Below are 17,157 nucleotides of genomic sequence, written 5' to 3'. Positions count from 1 at the left end.
GGCGAAAAAGACATCAGGTGCAGGACCTGTATGCCCTTTCAGAATATCTCAAATCACCATTAGTTTTGTTTGGATACGTGTTGATCAGTATTAATTGGCTTGTGTAGTATATATAATATTGATTTATAAGTCATTTTAAGTTCTTTGCCTCGATTTGATTATCCCTTAAATATTTTGTAGCTAAAAAATGGCATTTTTATCATTTTCAAAAACATCCAATACTATGACTACAAAATTGATTTGTATTTATCATAAACTTCAATTTTAGGTCTAAATAAATCCATTAATTTTTAATAATAGTTATCCCAGGTGACATGTTATTATATATACAATGGTTATCAAGAGTCAACATATGATGAGTTTGTTTAAATATGTTAATGATGAAGACACATGTTAGTAACATTTGTAATATAAACTAAATGCTTCACAGCTTGAACTAATATAAGAAACTGATCACGTGACTGTTTTATCCAATGAGACGAAAGCATGCACAAGTCAGTAATGCTGTTCATTTAGAAATTTAAAAAAAACACCAGCAAAACGGTTATAAAACATTATTCTAACGGCGGTTTAGATTTGCTGTATTATTAATTCTCAAGATATCGTTCAAATGAATTACTAGTATATCGTATTCCAAATTGTACATTTCATTGAAAAAACGATTTCATCCAAACTGCATTGATTAGTTATGTTATAAATTTTATCATCAAATCATAATATCAATTGTAAAAGCGCCTTTTTGAACGCAAATTGTCAAACACTTAACAGTGGTTGACCCGGGATCGTAGATAACGCACGCCCCCCCCCCTAATTTGGTCATTTTATTTACGATTCAGAACAAAATCGTCCAAAAAATGTTTGTCTTGCTCCGCTCGATAATATCTTTTTCTTTTTATTTCAATTTGAAGTTAGACACCCACCATCAAACATCCAGCCCAACCCACCAATATTTTGAATTCATGCATTCGATTTTTTGCAGAGAAAATAAATGTATTGATAGTTTTCAGAACTGAAAGAAGAATCTTTCAGTACCTTTTTCAAACTGCAGGATAACGTGAAAAATCCTATTTAACTTGAAGTAAGGTTTCTTGACTGAAAAGTAAGGTGTGTATTTTTCTCAATCGATCTTTGAATTTCTAACAGCAGTATACTACTGTTGCCTTCATTTAATGTGTAAATGATTTATTGATTTTTGTTATAAAATGAAAACAAATATTCATGATCGTAAAATGTTTTCGAGCTGGATTTCTTTCAAAAATTAGGGTGCAGCTTGAATAACATGAAAATGAATATGTTGTACCATAGCTGAACTCCTCCTTCTTTCCTGTAGATTCTAGTTGCGTTGCATATTTTATTAGCAAAGTATTGTACAACATCGAACTGCTGAAACTATACCATGGTTTTCCCTCAACACTTTTTAAGCAACTTATTTCTTTTAAAAAATCAAAAGTTACAAATTTTAAATTGATAATTGTGTACAAAAAGTAAACTTTGAACTTTTAAAATACAGTTTTAACATACACAATTCCTATAAAAACACAATATAATCGGTAATAAAATGATACAAAGCTTATAAACATGCAAACGTAAAATGTGTTACAAAGGAACATGTCATTATATAAAAACTAAAATGTGATTAGGGAGCTACTAAATAATATACTGTAAATAAACTAACATACTGTTTGAACTCTTCTGACGACAACTATAGGAAATGAGTAAATCCCCTATGATGGACAAACACGAAGAGTGAACCGTTTGCTTTAAAATAGAGGTAACATTCGTCTAATAAATTAGTATATTATATTTGTTTTAGTCAGAGTTGAATTTAAAAAAGCCTTTCCCAATATTTTTTTTGTGTTTATTTAAATATTTTTTAAATAGCTTGGTAAACTTCATTATATTTATGCTTTATAAATTTACTGTTTACAAATTTTTAAATTTGTTGATAAACGAGTCATTGACAAGTTAATTTTTACTATTCATATCAAAGAACGATGTTTAAAATAAAAATCCGGACATCTTTGAACATAGTATTATGTACATACAAGTACAAAGTCTTGTGTCCTGTTTATGTACAAAATTTTAAAATTCAGATATATATATTTTTCACCCTTCATAATGTAGTAGAATAATTTGAAAAATATTGAAAAGCCATGGGAAGAAAACAACAGACGACAGGAAATAATCAAAAATTAAAAGACTTATGTTTGAGCAAAATACAAACTCCATTTAAAACTCCGGAGGGTAGGACTATTCTTTACTACTAGTGTCATCTATCGTGAAACGAGAATTAGAGTAAATGTTATATCATGATTCACGGTATCAATGACGGAACTTTTCGCACTCAATGATACAATTTTCTCTCAGATTCATATTTGCTGTGTTCGGATAAAACAAATATTTCCGCAGTGGATATGTATTCGCTTGTCAAGTGATTACACAAAAAATGAGGAGAAATATTGATTGTCTGTTTCGTTAAGACTATATAAGGCTTCATCTTCTGTGATCTTTGTCCATCTCGCTGGAATATCGACAAATTCTAACCCATGTCTTGTTTCAAACTCCTGTTTAAAATGACAAAGTAACCAAATCCAGTATTTTGAGGTGTCCATTGTAGGTTCAATATACCATTCCGGAAAAAAATCTTGATAGTTCTGGAATTTCATTCTACTTTCTTTAACAAGAAAAATAAAGTCATTATCCATAATTCCAGTGTTGCAAAACTTAAGTATTAGCTTTTGAGATGTCACCCAATGTCTCCCGCTTAAACCTTGTACTCTATGTTGTAGGCACTGATGTCTAATTTTCTCGTTCAAATGATTCGGATTTGTATTTGTGCATGGTTCACAACAAAATGGGCATTTTGCTTTGCATCCCCATAAAGCACTCATCACTCCTGATATAGGATTTTTACTCCATTTAACATTTCGAGAAGTTGTTTCTCTAAATTTATCGCGAACTAAATCCTCCATTTTATCAAATTTGTTCATTACTGTAGCTTCAAAATTAAAGATATCAGTCTTTTCCCTTTTTGTTACATGACCAAATAAGTCTTCCGATACTGGTAAAATCTTTGAACTTGAGAGATTAGTACAAAATCGTTTAATCCATTCATTTACTGATAATTGGGAAAAATCTTTGCATTGTTGCGTTGTCATTTGTGTTTTGTTCTTTGTTTCGTCAAATATTTTCTTTATATACCTGTTAGCAAATTGCTCATATTCACTCAGACCTGATTGTTTTTTCTTAAAGATGGTTGCTAACATATTTTCAGTGAGCCATTTTTCAACAAAACTAATAGGATCCATTATATAATGGAAGCAATTGTTAAAGTCTTTCTTTCTTGCAAGATCTTTCATAACTTCTTTCATGACGCACAACTTCCGGTTAGAATACTTTTTTAACATACATTTGTGAACATCAAAAGGTATTAAATCTAATACATGTTGTGTTACTTTTTCAACTAATACGATTTGGAAGAAATTTGCAGCAATCATATCTTCTGTCTCCTTAGCGACGACTCCTCGAAATAATTTTAATGCTGTCTCCTTGTAGTTTTCAAGTCGACACCTTAGACTGTGTCTCTTAATGTAATCGTTCTCATTTCGCGTCAGAAAAATAGTGATATATCGAACAACATGAGTTGTTACGAGGGCATTGTATGGATCCATTAAATTAAAGTTTAATTGTTTTAATTTTTCTGTCGCATTATGTTCGGCAATGATCTCATCTATGATTTTCATTATATCTGAGACACATTTAACGTTAAACCTCCTGTCTTCGCTAGTTATCCTGTAAAGTTCGTTATCTATTCTTTGCAATATTTTATTTGTGATATCAACAGCGCTCTCTTGATACTTTCCACAATCAGCTAAAACATCTACGGGAGTTAAAACAACTATGTGTTCGCCGATTTTAAATATATCGGCACTCATGCTGCCAACGAGGCAAGTCATCCGTTCATAATTGTAAGTCTGTGACGGTTCTTTGAAAAGACCTAATACTCGGTTTTTTATTTGACACACGAATAGTTGTATTTTTTCTCCAACAAAACTCGTATCTTCTAACTCTTTGAAACTCGAAGAGAATTGCTGAAAAAAATCTCTCCATATATCTTCAAATTCTTTAATGATGGTTTCGTCGTCTGCTTGTTTCCCTTGTAGTTTTATGGCTACTTTGCGGGCTCTCTCGTTTATATCATTTTCGTTTTTAATTTTTTCTATACTCTGTTTGATTTCATCTTTCTGTTCTTCTTTTAGGTCTGCAATCTCTTTTTCTGTTTCTGTAATATAAGAATCATTATTCAATTTAAGTTGGGTTTTTCTTGTGCTGCTCCATTGAGACATCACATCCTTCAAGTCACTTTCCTTAATAAATTCCTCATAATTCGATATGCAAATTGTTAGCTTCTCTTCTGCCTCTTTTCGTAATTCTTTTTTTACCTGTTCAGCTTGGTAATTCAGAACTTCTACTGCAGTACTGCCACCTATAACAGTTTTTGCTTGTATTAGATATTCATAAAAGAAATTGGCCATGTCCCGTACAATTTCTTGATATCTTTCTTCTACGGTATCGTAGGCTTTTAATTCAAGACTGTTTCTAAAGCCATAGACGAAGTCATCGCGTAAAATTCCTAACCAAATGTCCTCAATGCGAATAAAAGAATCCGTTATGGTGAGATATGTGTCTCTAGAAGAAGCAAGTTTTGTGATAACTGCATCTCTTACGTCGGAAGCATTTTTACTATATCCTGGATTGGTTGGTGCCATTGGGGGATTTCCTTCCCAAAGATCACAACAATACCATACATTTTCTTCACAATTAAATTCTATAACTTGGTTAAAATATTGTATGTTTGTCATTTTTTCTTGCCGTGCTGCTTCTTTAATCATTTCATCTAGTATCTCTACTAACTTTTGTCGTTCCGCTCCCATTTTTATACTTGCATCAGACGCAGGTACATTTTGGTGCACAAAAAAGCAACTTTGTTTAAAATTTAATTTGTCATTGACAAGTTTCATTCTTAAAAATGCATGTACTGCTATCTGTAAAATGTCTTTCATTTCTGTTGTATTTTCACCCTTGATATTAATGATTGTTGCATCTGCTATTCCTATAATAAACGTTGCCAGTTTATTATCGTGGTCATATTTTTGATGATTTAATTCTATTGCTCGCAATCCTTCTGTGTCAATCACTGCGATGTAGTTGAAATTTGTGTTTTTAACCGGAAGCAGCTGCATATAAACCCCTCTGGTACATCTACCTGCACTTACTGCAAATTTGGATCCAAACATTGTATTTAGTAATGTTGATTTACCGGAACTTTGAATTCCCAATACAGATAAATTCAATAGTTTTTTGTCACCAATCTTTTGTTTCAATTTGCTCATCACTGCTTTAATCCACTGCATAGGTACATTTGCTATATCGCCGTCCATTAGTTCAATTGGATTTCCCATCAAAAGCAATTCAACTGCCATTTGAGTAAGTTTGTCACACATAGCCACATCATTGTCTTCAAAATCCTCTTTTGCTCTTAATGCCTCATACAATTGACCACATTCTCGCAAAAGATGTTCGAAACCCAGTGACGCTTCTACAAAATTCATCTCGACTGTTTCTTTTTCTGTTAGAACAGGGTCAACAATATTTTCATCTACGTCATGAATCCTTTTAAATTGTTCCAATGTTTTTTTATTCAAGCTCACAACTCCAGAGAAAACAGTTCTTGATATATCGTCAATATCCATTTTTAAAAAGTTTGTAAACAGCATTCGATCTTTATCTGATTTACAATCACAATAGCTGTCAATAAAATATCTCAATATTTCTCCCTTCTCTTTATACATTTCAAGTTGCTCTTTCCGATGCTTTGACATCTCGTTTTTAATTGCATAGTACGTTTCAAACGCCTTACCTTCTCCTTCTTCTGTATTAAATATATCTTTCTGAACAGATGTTGTAATATTGAAAAGTCGTTCTTTTGTCTTTAAAAGTCTACTTAATTCTTTCCATGGTTGACCTTGCAATGGCACAACGTTATTCTTAACATTGACATGGTGATTTTTAATGAGAAGCATAACTCCTTTGACTCTTTCTTTGGCTTCGGTGAAGTCTTTATTCTCTTCGTCGGTGTTGAATAAACAATGTTTTCTTAAAGTTAATCTCTTGCTCAAACTAACCCCCTTCTTGTTGTTCAATGTGCTATTTATTTCTCTCATGATATCTTTTTTTATACCTGCAAATCCCCGAATCCCCTTATTAAATGCTACCTTGCAAATTCTGATTTTAGAACCGTATGTCCCTAATTCTTTGATATAGTTTTGACATATTTGCTGTGCATTAGACTCCTTTTCAGTATGGGCATCTACGGCTAACACAACACTCAAATCATATTGGTGCAATGCCATTATACGTCGTCTTGTTTCCGGGTTATCAAAAGATTGTATGTTCAACATCAAGATTACTATCGATGATAGTTGGGACAGAGCGTTGAATTCGTTCTCAAGATGATAAGAATCGCCGCGCAAATTTGTGAACATTGTGATGTGTTGTTCTTTTTCTGTGGGTAATTGCCACGCAATTTCTATAAGTCCTTCACTAATTGTCCGTTTCGTTGATCCAAGGTTGCAATCTTTATTAAAGAAGGAACTGTGAGCTTTGTCACAAAGAAGCCGATTCATCAATACAGATTTTGAAATACATATTTTTCCTAATCTAACACAGGTTACAACATGAACTGGACAATTCAGTGGGTTACTTTGTAAGTAAGTATTTTCAACCTTTTGTTCTAAAATAATTGATCTTAGAGGCCACAAATTAAAAATAGGCAAACACCCTGGATCTGATGGCAAGGCTAATGGTACTGCTAAACGACACATAAAAAGTTTGCTCGCTAGTGCTTGTCTTAATTCTGATGAACTACATAGCCATACAGAAACAACTAAATCTAAAGGATTAAGACTGAAGTTTTGTTCACAGGTATTGGATTGAAGTTCATTATTTACATCAAGCACATTCCAATCACCACCCCTCGATTGAGAATTTGATAGTTGATCCAATACCTTTTCAATCAAAATATCTCTACCATTATAGTTAACCATCATAATATTCCTTAGAAAAATAAAAGGAACGTCTTTATAACTAACATTGTCTGATATATTGTGTATGCCAACCACATCCTCAAGTGTCAATTTTTCTGGATAAAACTTCTCTAAACCTAATCTGTGTAATAATGTACTTTTATCTTCATGTGTTGGACTGCCATTAGGACCACCCAAAGGATCACTTTCTTCTGGATGAACAGTTCGCTCTTTCTGGAAAACAACATAAATTATAATTTGTTTTTCAATCAGATAATATCCCTTTTTCTATTAAGCTATGCTTACTGTTTTCATTTTTTTTATCAACATTTGCTAGTAATATGAGTCAATTTTCCAATAAATTCTTCTAATTAACATTAACCATTTCTTACAACCCATTTAGTATTATTTTCCTTGTGATAGTCTTGTAGATATATTTCAAATGTTATCTTCCGAAGGTCTAATATACACAGACAATGTTCGCTCTACCATGCATTTTAAAGTAAAACGTAAAATAACACCGAGAACACCAAAGAAACATAAGAACAAAAATCCCTTATCAAATGCAAACATCAAAAACTGAACCACATCAATTGAATTAAAAATAGCTGCCGTTTCCTGTCTTGGAATAGTTATTTCCTCATATTTTTTTTTCTATTTTATTGTATTGTCATATCAGAAACAATGAAAATAAAACTTTTTACTTGCAAACTTACTATCTGTACGGTATTGACTAACTAAATTATTTTTTTGAAGTGTCTTCAGTTTACAAGTAGGAGATAACCATAGAGTAACTAAGGGTAGCACAATACAAAGATTTTATACCTTCAATTCCCTAGATTTGATGCTGTAACTTTATTTATAATGCTTGAATTGTTTTAAAAGTGGTATGTATGGATAGCTAACATATTACTCTATCAAATTAATGCAACATAGTAGTATACAACAACTGTGTAAGCAATTATAATGTGTCAACAAAATTTTACAAGCAATTTCCTCTTTCAATTGAAATTAGCTTCTTCATGGTTACCCCTAGAGTTTCGATTTTATAATATGTTGTTCCTAGAGCCATTGTCTACAAAAGGGTGTCTCAGATTTTGGATAGAACGTAAAAATATTTTTTTATACACCTAATCAGACATTACTTACTTTTATGTGGTAAGGATGTTTACACTAATTACAGATTTATGATAGAATGAAATACGATAGAACATAATTTGAGACACCCTTTTGTAGCTCCTGCTGAACTAAATGACAAATTAAAGGCTTAGGTCTTGTTTTTCTTCATGTATAAATGGTCAAAGTAAGTTTCTTTTCTTATGGAGTATTGCACAACTGCGACAAGTGTGATACGATATTTTCCCAATTCGAAACAGTCGAAATTTTTTTTTAAATTTGAAAGCACAATCCTTGCTGGGCTTTTCGAATAATAAGAATGTGATTGTCATGAGTGGAAAAATATCGTAATACAGGCGATATAGTGACGTCACAAAAGAAATTTCAGAAGTAACGAGGAAAAAGTCATAATTACATGACGAATCATCCTTTGTATAGAACAGATATTTCACCAGTGAAAAGTAAAACAAATATCCACATTGATTAAGATATTTGAAAAATGCACAAACAAAATGTTATTTAATGAGATTAAACTATTCTATGTTAACAAAAAACACTGTAATTCAAACAAGAGGTTCTCTCACTCTGATCTTATTAATTTGGTTTTTTTTCCCACATTTTGAGGTCTTGTTTGTCGACAAACCATTACATAGAAAACCAACTGTGCTTCTTTTAATGTATCTTTAGTTCATTGCTAGTGCATTATTAGATTGAATTAAATTTCAACGTTATCATTTACTGTTTACCTCTTGGTTAGCTGTTCCTTCATTTGGTAATGAATTTCTTTTCAGTTCATTTTGACAAGATTTCAGTTTTACAGCTCCCTTAAAATATAAATGAAGGAATTCATTTTGAAAGACGCCGATATCATTATGTATTATTCCCTTTTGGAAATGCATTAAAATAAGCAGATCAAATTTAACTAAAAGAAAAAAGAAAATAAACAAACTGTGTCTTATAGTGAAATATGTGTTTAATTCTACGAAGTTTTTAAATCACATTGTATATTGAAATCATGGATATGTTTAACTCTACCTCGCGATAGGGTAGACCTTACAAGGATCTCATATACCAACTATAAATATCATACTACTCATAAACGAGTTTTCAACTGACAAAAAGCTTTTTATACTCATAACTCACACATTTGACACTAAAAAAATAATCCCATTGTCTTGCAATCTGCTTAAAAGATATTCAAGATGTATACAAATCATTAAAGTTCAATTGTGTATGCATAAATATGTGTGTGTAGTGTATGAATATTATCAAATAGGTGTAACACCATGAATCACATACCAGAAAGAAGTAAATGTTTACAGACAACAGTTCATACGCATTGGTGAAAGTTTAAAAATATGTTGAATATTTCGACAATTTGTGTATCAAAGGAAAATTGAACGACATGCGCTCAAATTTATACAATTTGTCGACTAAAAATAATCAAAAGATTTAATGAAATAAAAAAAGAGGGTACATTTTGCCTGTATGCATACTACAGTCTAGGCTTTGGTACATCCGAAATTTCTTTTTTATATTCCATTGTAGGTATGCCGACTTTTTAGTACATGGCTTCATAAATGTTGCTTCACATGCAATGATTGTCACTTTATTTGAACTTTAAACAAAAAGGCTTGAAATTAGAGAAATTAAAAAGAACTCAAAGGATCATGAATAAGTGGTGTACTTCCTATAAAATACGGATTATATTGATAATTCTTGAAACTGAAACAGGGGAATTAGTATAACGAAACAGCAATTGTTCTTTATTTTTTGCATATATGTATATATTTATCATAGTTTTAAGTGTAGAGTAAGTATACTGTTTCACGTACAAGTAGTATTTTTTTTAAGGTTATATGCTAAATTAAATGAAAATGTTTTAATCTTTAAATGATAATAGAGCAAAATACAATTTGCAAGCTGCTTTCAATGCAAACATTAGAGCTGAGTACAGTGGATTCAAAATAGTTCATGTCTGATTTGCTTTTATGATTATTTTATCATAAATGAACTTATTTATATCTTTTATTATGTTGGCTTTAACGCTGTTGTTTAAATAGACGAACGTTGGTAAAATCACATGTGCCATATGTGTGGTACTTTACAAGTAATGCAGGGTTCATTCATTGCCGATTATTGCTCCCGTTTAAGATAAGACAGTGAGACGACACGAAAAGTGAAAAAGTCGGATTACTATCCTCAATTATCTGGAATGTCCTACCATTGTCTAAAAGCAGTCGTAAAAGTTTGAAACAGGATCCTATTGGTCGGTAACGGTCCGAATAGTTCAGCAAAGCACACCGACAGTTAGGTGCGTCCCGTAAAATTCGGGGAAACGCAGCCGATTTTTTCTAGTCGGTTTACAATCATGCCTATGTCGTGACAGATTCTGCTGTATCGGATCAAAATCCTAACAATGTTCTGTGTATTTTGGACGGTGTCCTGTGGAACGGGACTGATCTGGAGACAATTTTAATTGCTGTTTTTCTGCCGATTAAGTACAGATTCCATCCAGATCTTGTCGATTGCGAACCGTTTTAGCCGAAAACGTTTCGGAACAGTACCGTTATTATTACGAAATTCATTAATGATACCAACGTCAGAGTCCCGACAATTACAGAATACAATACGACTAAGACCAGAAAAAACTGTTTGCAATGCCATAGAGCGGACCGTGATAGAATTACGTTCCGACAGTACCTGTTCATCCCAAATATGCCGACAGTTTTTGGAACGGATAACTTCTGTCAGCATCGGTTCACTGTCTGGTCACTGTCTGATCTCTGTCGGGACGCAGTCGTGACAGACTCGGTCGAGTTTTTTACCTGGTGAAAGATACAAATTGGATTAGAAGCGGATTAAAAACGGGATTATCGGGACAAATTCGCTTGGAAACAGTTGATTATCGATGTTTCCTGAACAATTTCTGATTGTTGTCGTTAATTAAAGTTTGAATTTCCATCCATGATTCACAGGATATTGATCAGACTTTTGACAAATTTAAATCGGGAATGGCCCTGTCAAGGACGGCATTTAAAATCGTGAATGTGTGACCCTAGTTTAAGATATAAAGATATTAAAAGCAACTTGCTTCGAAAATGTTTTGATATAAAAAAAAAAATAGAACATTTCATAATTCATTTTTTTAAATTACCTGCTTACACAGTTACAGATACGTGAGTAAGTTCAAGCGGGATATTTTATCAAACATCTATATTCAATGTTAACCGAGAACAATACGTTTCGACAACTACAATGAACTACATTGAGGTAATTAGGGGGAAAAATCGTTTGAAAAAGATGGGTTAATATAAAGATAAAGAAAGAAGATGTGATATGATTACCAATTGACACAACTCTCAACAAGAGACCAAATGGTCGGGTTGTTGTCGCTTTGACACATTCCCGATTTCCTTTCTTAATTTTATCAATAGATTGTAGATCCATGCTTGTGTATATGTATATAACATACTAGTAATAATTAACGTGCTTTTAATTTACTGATAAAAAATAATCAATTTTTATACCGATAAAAACAATATTCAATGAATTCATTGGTAACCTTTTAAAATAAGTGTAAGTCGACGAAGGGTTTAATGTTGATATTTAAATTGTCTTCCGTTTTTCCTTATCTTTGTCAGTCTTTTTTCGACTTGATTTTCAATTTTGACCTCTTTTTTGTATCTTCTGTTTATTTTTTATATTCCGTTTTAAACCAGTGTAAGCTTTAGTGTTTGCGTTAAGATATATAACAGCTATAACTGCTACAATTTTCAAGTGAAAGACCAAATTTATTTTTGCACCTAATGAGTTCCATTTAGATCTCGACGGACATTTGGAATTATAATGACAAAATTTATTATTGATTGTACCTAAACAAAGGAAGAATTGAAACTTGGTATTTCAATAGGAAATAAATACCTTTATACTTTGTTTTGTAGCAAAAGTGCTATTCGATGCATGTTCAATTTCACTGATTTTCTTTTCGAAGAAAGATGTAAGTTTTTTTACTGATGGAATAGATGGGTGCTTCTTTTTATCGATTGTTTTCGTATTGTGACCTGAAGATGCTTCATCTGTATGTTTAACATTCAATGCATTGGGTGCCTGCTGCGTCTGTTGAATTACTTCATCGGAATTTACCCCGCCGGAGTCTTTTTCTGACACTTCAGCTTAAAAAAGATTTCAATATGATACATAATTATTGTCGTCAGTTTTGGTAAAAACAAAGTTTCCCTTATAAAAAGAAATGTAAATATAATGCTTTATAGCAAATGAATAACGATGTTGGAACAAGTTTATTGAAACGTATTATTAACACTATACCATAAGGTTTTTAAAAGTTATCAGTCTTTATTCGAAAAAGTATTATAAATATATGAAATAAAATCCTCCACAAATATCTAGCATATTGATCTGCCGAGCAATTTTTGTATTATTTGCAATAAACCGCATATTCATTTCTTATGCAAAATCCGTTACTTAAATTTTGATATAGATATTAAAAGATAAATGTTTAAAAACTTGTTTACCGACCGATTTAAAGTTTATACAAAAAAGTAAGAATATTTCCAAATTGATAAAACAGCTGATAATTTAAGTGTGTACTTCATGGGGTTTTTTTTATAGATTCAGTGTTATCATTAACTATGAATATATACATATGTTAGGTGTTTAGCCTACGACAGTGTACGACTCACTTCATGATCTCAATGATGTTTGTCTGTCCGTCCGTATGTCCCGTTTAAAATGTATTGATTAAAGGTATTCGTCGTCACATCAACCTATAAATTGTTCGTATATCTTTAACTGTTATGGAGGTATTTTGAATGACAGTAAAGCGGAAAGATTCGAATCGTATTTAAATTATTATTTCATTAAATTTTTCGGGAATCGATTTCAATAAAAAAAAAATGTGATTAAGGTCAAGCATGTCACAAAAGCAGCAACATTCTGACAGGAAACCGATTTGTCGAATATCTTTTTGGTTATGAATACTCATTACTACTTGGATACATCCCTACTAATTATAATTATAAGTTACATATATGCTTAAAAGTACTTTTGGGATTAAATACTTCAAAACATTCTAAATTAAAAATACAAATGTAACATTCTTTAGTCAGTGTTAGTAAAGAAGTAAAATCTTTTAAAACTATTTCGAACTTATAGAGATACCTTTAACATACCTTTTAATCCGTTTACGAAATCGACCAGGTCTTGCCGTTTCGCCTCCATAAAGGCGCCGATCAGTGTTGAAATCATACTTTCCGAGTCATTTGTTTTCCTATCAGTCTGGTCCCTCCATTTGATGAGTGCTTCCAACGCCTGTCTATTGATATCAGTTCGGTGACTATAGTTAATGGCATCCAACTGAGCTTGATTTATTCCCAGATTAAGAAATATAGCACTCAAATCGGTTGATATCTGTAATGCTATTCTGTACAAATACTTATCAGTAAATACACCTGAAAACAGTCGAAAACTACAATAATATTCCATGTACCAAAAACTATGCCATTTTGTAAAAAAAAAATGTAGGTTGCATTTCTGTAAATATTGAAAATGCAATTTCCTATAGGAACTCCTTTTACGGCTTAAACTGTACCACTTTTACTATGAAGTTTTGAATAAAATCTTATCCTAGAATTGAAAGTTCATATGCACCACATTTGTTTTCAAAGTTCAAAATATAGGGCTGTGCGGCATATTTTGCAACGTTTATATGCCCTGAACTTCTCAGAGTTTAAACTTACACTAATTTTCATAACTACCCCTACCTCCAATGAAAGGTTACCACAGATTTCAATGTAAACAATATGCACGTGTTTCTTTACTAGCAACATTCCCAAGTTCTGTCTCTGCGATATGGAACACAGAAAGCATAACTTGGAACCAGTATGTAAACAAAATTAATTTTCTATGAATATTCAATTTCTTCCCAAAAGAGGCGTGTTTTGAGAAACAGCTGTATTTAAAAAGTGCATACAGACATATATTCAAATAGCAAACTCTCTAAAATCAGTTTTTCTCATATTAATAAAATTAAGAATGGAAATGGGGAATGTGTCAAAGAGACAACAACCCGACCAAAATAAAAAAACACAACAGCAGAAGGTCACCAACAGGTCTTCAATGTAGCGAGAAATTCCCGCACCCGGAGGCGTCCTTCAGCTGGCCCCTAAACAAATATAAACTAGTTCAGTGATAATGAACGCCATACTAATTTCCAAATTGTACACAAGAAACTAAAATTTAAATAATACAAGACTAACAAAGGCCAGAGGCTCCTGACTTGGGACAGGCGCAAAAATGCGGCGGGGTTAAACATGTTTGTGAGATCTCAACCCTCCCCCTATACCTCTAACCAGTGTAGAAAAGTAAAAGCATAACAATACGCACATTAAAATTCAGTTCAAGAGAAGGCCGAGTCTGATGTCAGAAGATGTAACCAAAGAAAATAAACAAAATGACAATAATACATAAATAACAACAGACTACTAGCAGTTAACTGACATGCCAGCTCCAGACTTCAATTAAACTGATTGAAAGATTATGATTTCATCATATGAACATCAGGCACAATCCTTCCCGTAAGGGGTTTAGTATCATACCATCATAACATATATGAGAAGAACATAACCCGTGTCATGCCAACAACTGTTTTTAGAATAAATGTGTTTAGTTCCGACGCAATACTCATTTATCAGAATTATAGTCTTAAAGAAATCACTGTGTATACTCTTAAGTTTTTCTTTACTATACATTTTATACCCCCTCCCCTGTTTCATTTTTTTAAAGAATTTAAAAAACAAGACTTTAATTATTGCCAGCTTACCCTATTTGCATATTTTTTTATAAAAAATGCCTAGAACCTGATAAAAACTGTTTTGATACCATATTGAAAGCATATCAAAATATTATAAATGTAATTTTTAGCAGTCAATCATTACATATTCAAGATTATATAAAGTATCCCATCCAGCCTCTGTCTCCAGTCCACATCTTATTGTATGCCTATTTGTCAATTAAAAAACATATTTTCTGCTTCAAATGGTCAATTTAGAATTATTGTCACAACAGTATCATCTGTAGGTATATATCTGACACAATTTAGCTACTATATATACTAGAAGTGTTCAAACAAAGCCATATTTGCAATAGTTGTATGCATGCAGATACCAGTCTGAGATATAAATTCACTTAAAATGTTGTAGAGATGACTGCTAACATCTGATTTTTGCATACATTCCAAGCATAGTTGTTTTTTTCTATATCAAGAACTTTAAAATCATAAAATCATAGTATTTAAAAGTTAAATTATTTGTTTTATGACCAGGGGGTAGGCAATTTTCTATGTCTTTTTGTCCCTGGGTCCTCAAATTTCCTAAATCATTCTGCTTTTTCTAGCAATTTGGAATATTTAGTACATATTCAGGATAGAACACACTATTGTAAGTTTTCTTGAGATATTTTTGATTTTCTAGCTTGTATTTATTATGCCGTGGTGACAAAAAAGCAGATTTAGGTGTTGCGGCTTACTTTTGGGTTATCGAAAGGACACAAATACCCCATAAATAATATTCAGGAAGGATCTATGATATGACTGCGGAGAGTAAATATAAGCACTTCTAAACAATTTAACTAACAAATATGCAAATATTATGATTTAATTTTGTATCCAGGACTTTCAGTAAACTATGCATACTGTAAATTGTGAATTTATGCTGATTCGTCATATTCAAGGCCCAGGATTCTATCAATCTTCATTAAATATTTATAAAACTTCTTATTAGAGTTAATTTCTTTAAAATCTGTGAAATAAAGCAAATTTAGTAAAATTCTGAATGTTCCCCTTTTTCACCCTATATAGGTTGCATTTCTGTGAATATTGACAATGCAATTTCCCATAGGAACTCCTTTTACGGCTTAAACTGTACCACTTTTAATATGAAGTTTTCAAAAAAATCTTATCCTAGAATTGAAAGTTCATTTGCACCACATTTTTTCAAAGGTCAAAATATAGAGCTGTGAGGCATATTTTCACCGTTTATACGCCCTGAACTTCTCAGAGTTTAAACTTACATTAATTTTCTTAACTACCCCTACCTCGAATGAAAGGTTACCACAGATTTCAATGTAAACAATGTGCACGTGTTTCTTTACTGGTAACATTTCCAAGTTCTGTCTCTGCGATATGGAACACAGAGAGCAGTACTGGGAACCAGTATGTAAACAAAATTAATTTTCTATGAATATTTCATTTCTCCCCAAAAGAGGCCTGTTTTGAGAAACGGGAGAAATTAAATATTCATTAGTGTTTTTACAAAGTGCAACCTGTAATTACTTTATGGTTCCACATTTTCTCTTTTAATTTCATACTGAAATATAGAATCTGAGTCATAGGTTTGAACTGACCCCAAATTTTCCATGACTTATTATTGATGCATACCTACATTGCATCAATACTTTAATACTCTTTGGTAAAAAAAAAAAATAACTGTATTTTCTCTCCAAATTTTTACTAATGTGACACTAAATCCATCCTAGTTATATATAAGTAACATCATTCCAGCAGCGCCAGCGTATGGAGTATATATCTCCCAACGGATACGATATTCCTCTGCTTGTATTTCCTATCATGATTTCCTTGATAGTAGGTTGCTACTGACAAGGAAGCTATTAAACCAAGATTTGAAGTGAAGTTAAAATCATCCCTTCGTAAATTTTACGGACGCCATCACGAGTAAGTTGACCATCATGGAATAACCGTTTCACAGATTATATAAAATATGTTCCTTACGGCGTAACTGCAACCACCTTCCCTTTTCATGAATGTGCTCTACCGAATTTGACTATTTACCGGGTTTGTAATAACATGAGTAACACGACGGGTGTCACATGTGGAGCAGTATCTTCCTATCCGTCCAGAGCACCCGAGATCACCCCCAGT

General features: G+C 32.2%; 1 protein-coding gene across 1 annotated transcript in view; it reads right to left on the bottom strand.

Moving 5' to 3' along the window:
• Positions 1–2,435: 2,435 nt before the first annotated feature.
• LOC134697893 (interferon-induced very large GTPase 1-like) overlaps positions 2,436–17,157 on the bottom strand; it is a 36,802-nt gene continuing 22,080 nt past the window's right edge. The window contains exons 5-8 of the mRNA XM_063560180.1: positions 13,472–13,672; positions 12,126–12,376; positions 8,948–9,025; positions 2,436–7,319 (exon numbers count right to left, since the gene is read on the bottom strand). Of these exons, the coding sequence (XP_063416250.1) occupies positions 2,436–7,319; positions 8,948–9,025; positions 12,126–12,376; positions 13,472–13,672 (5,414 nt within the window). The remainder of the gene's footprint in view (positions 7,320–8,947; positions 9,026–12,125; positions 12,377–13,471; positions 13,673–17,157) is intronic.

Source organism: Mytilus trossulus, chromosome 14 (assembly GCF_036588685.1).
Source record: "Mytilus trossulus isolate FHL-02 chromosome 14, PNRI_Mtr1.1.1.hap1, whole genome shotgun sequence".
In the NCBI taxonomy this organism is placed as follows: domain Eukaryota; kingdom Metazoa; phylum Mollusca; class Bivalvia; order Mytilida; family Mytilidae; genus Mytilus; species Mytilus trossulus.
This window is presented reverse-complemented; position numbering and strand designations above follow the sequence as displayed.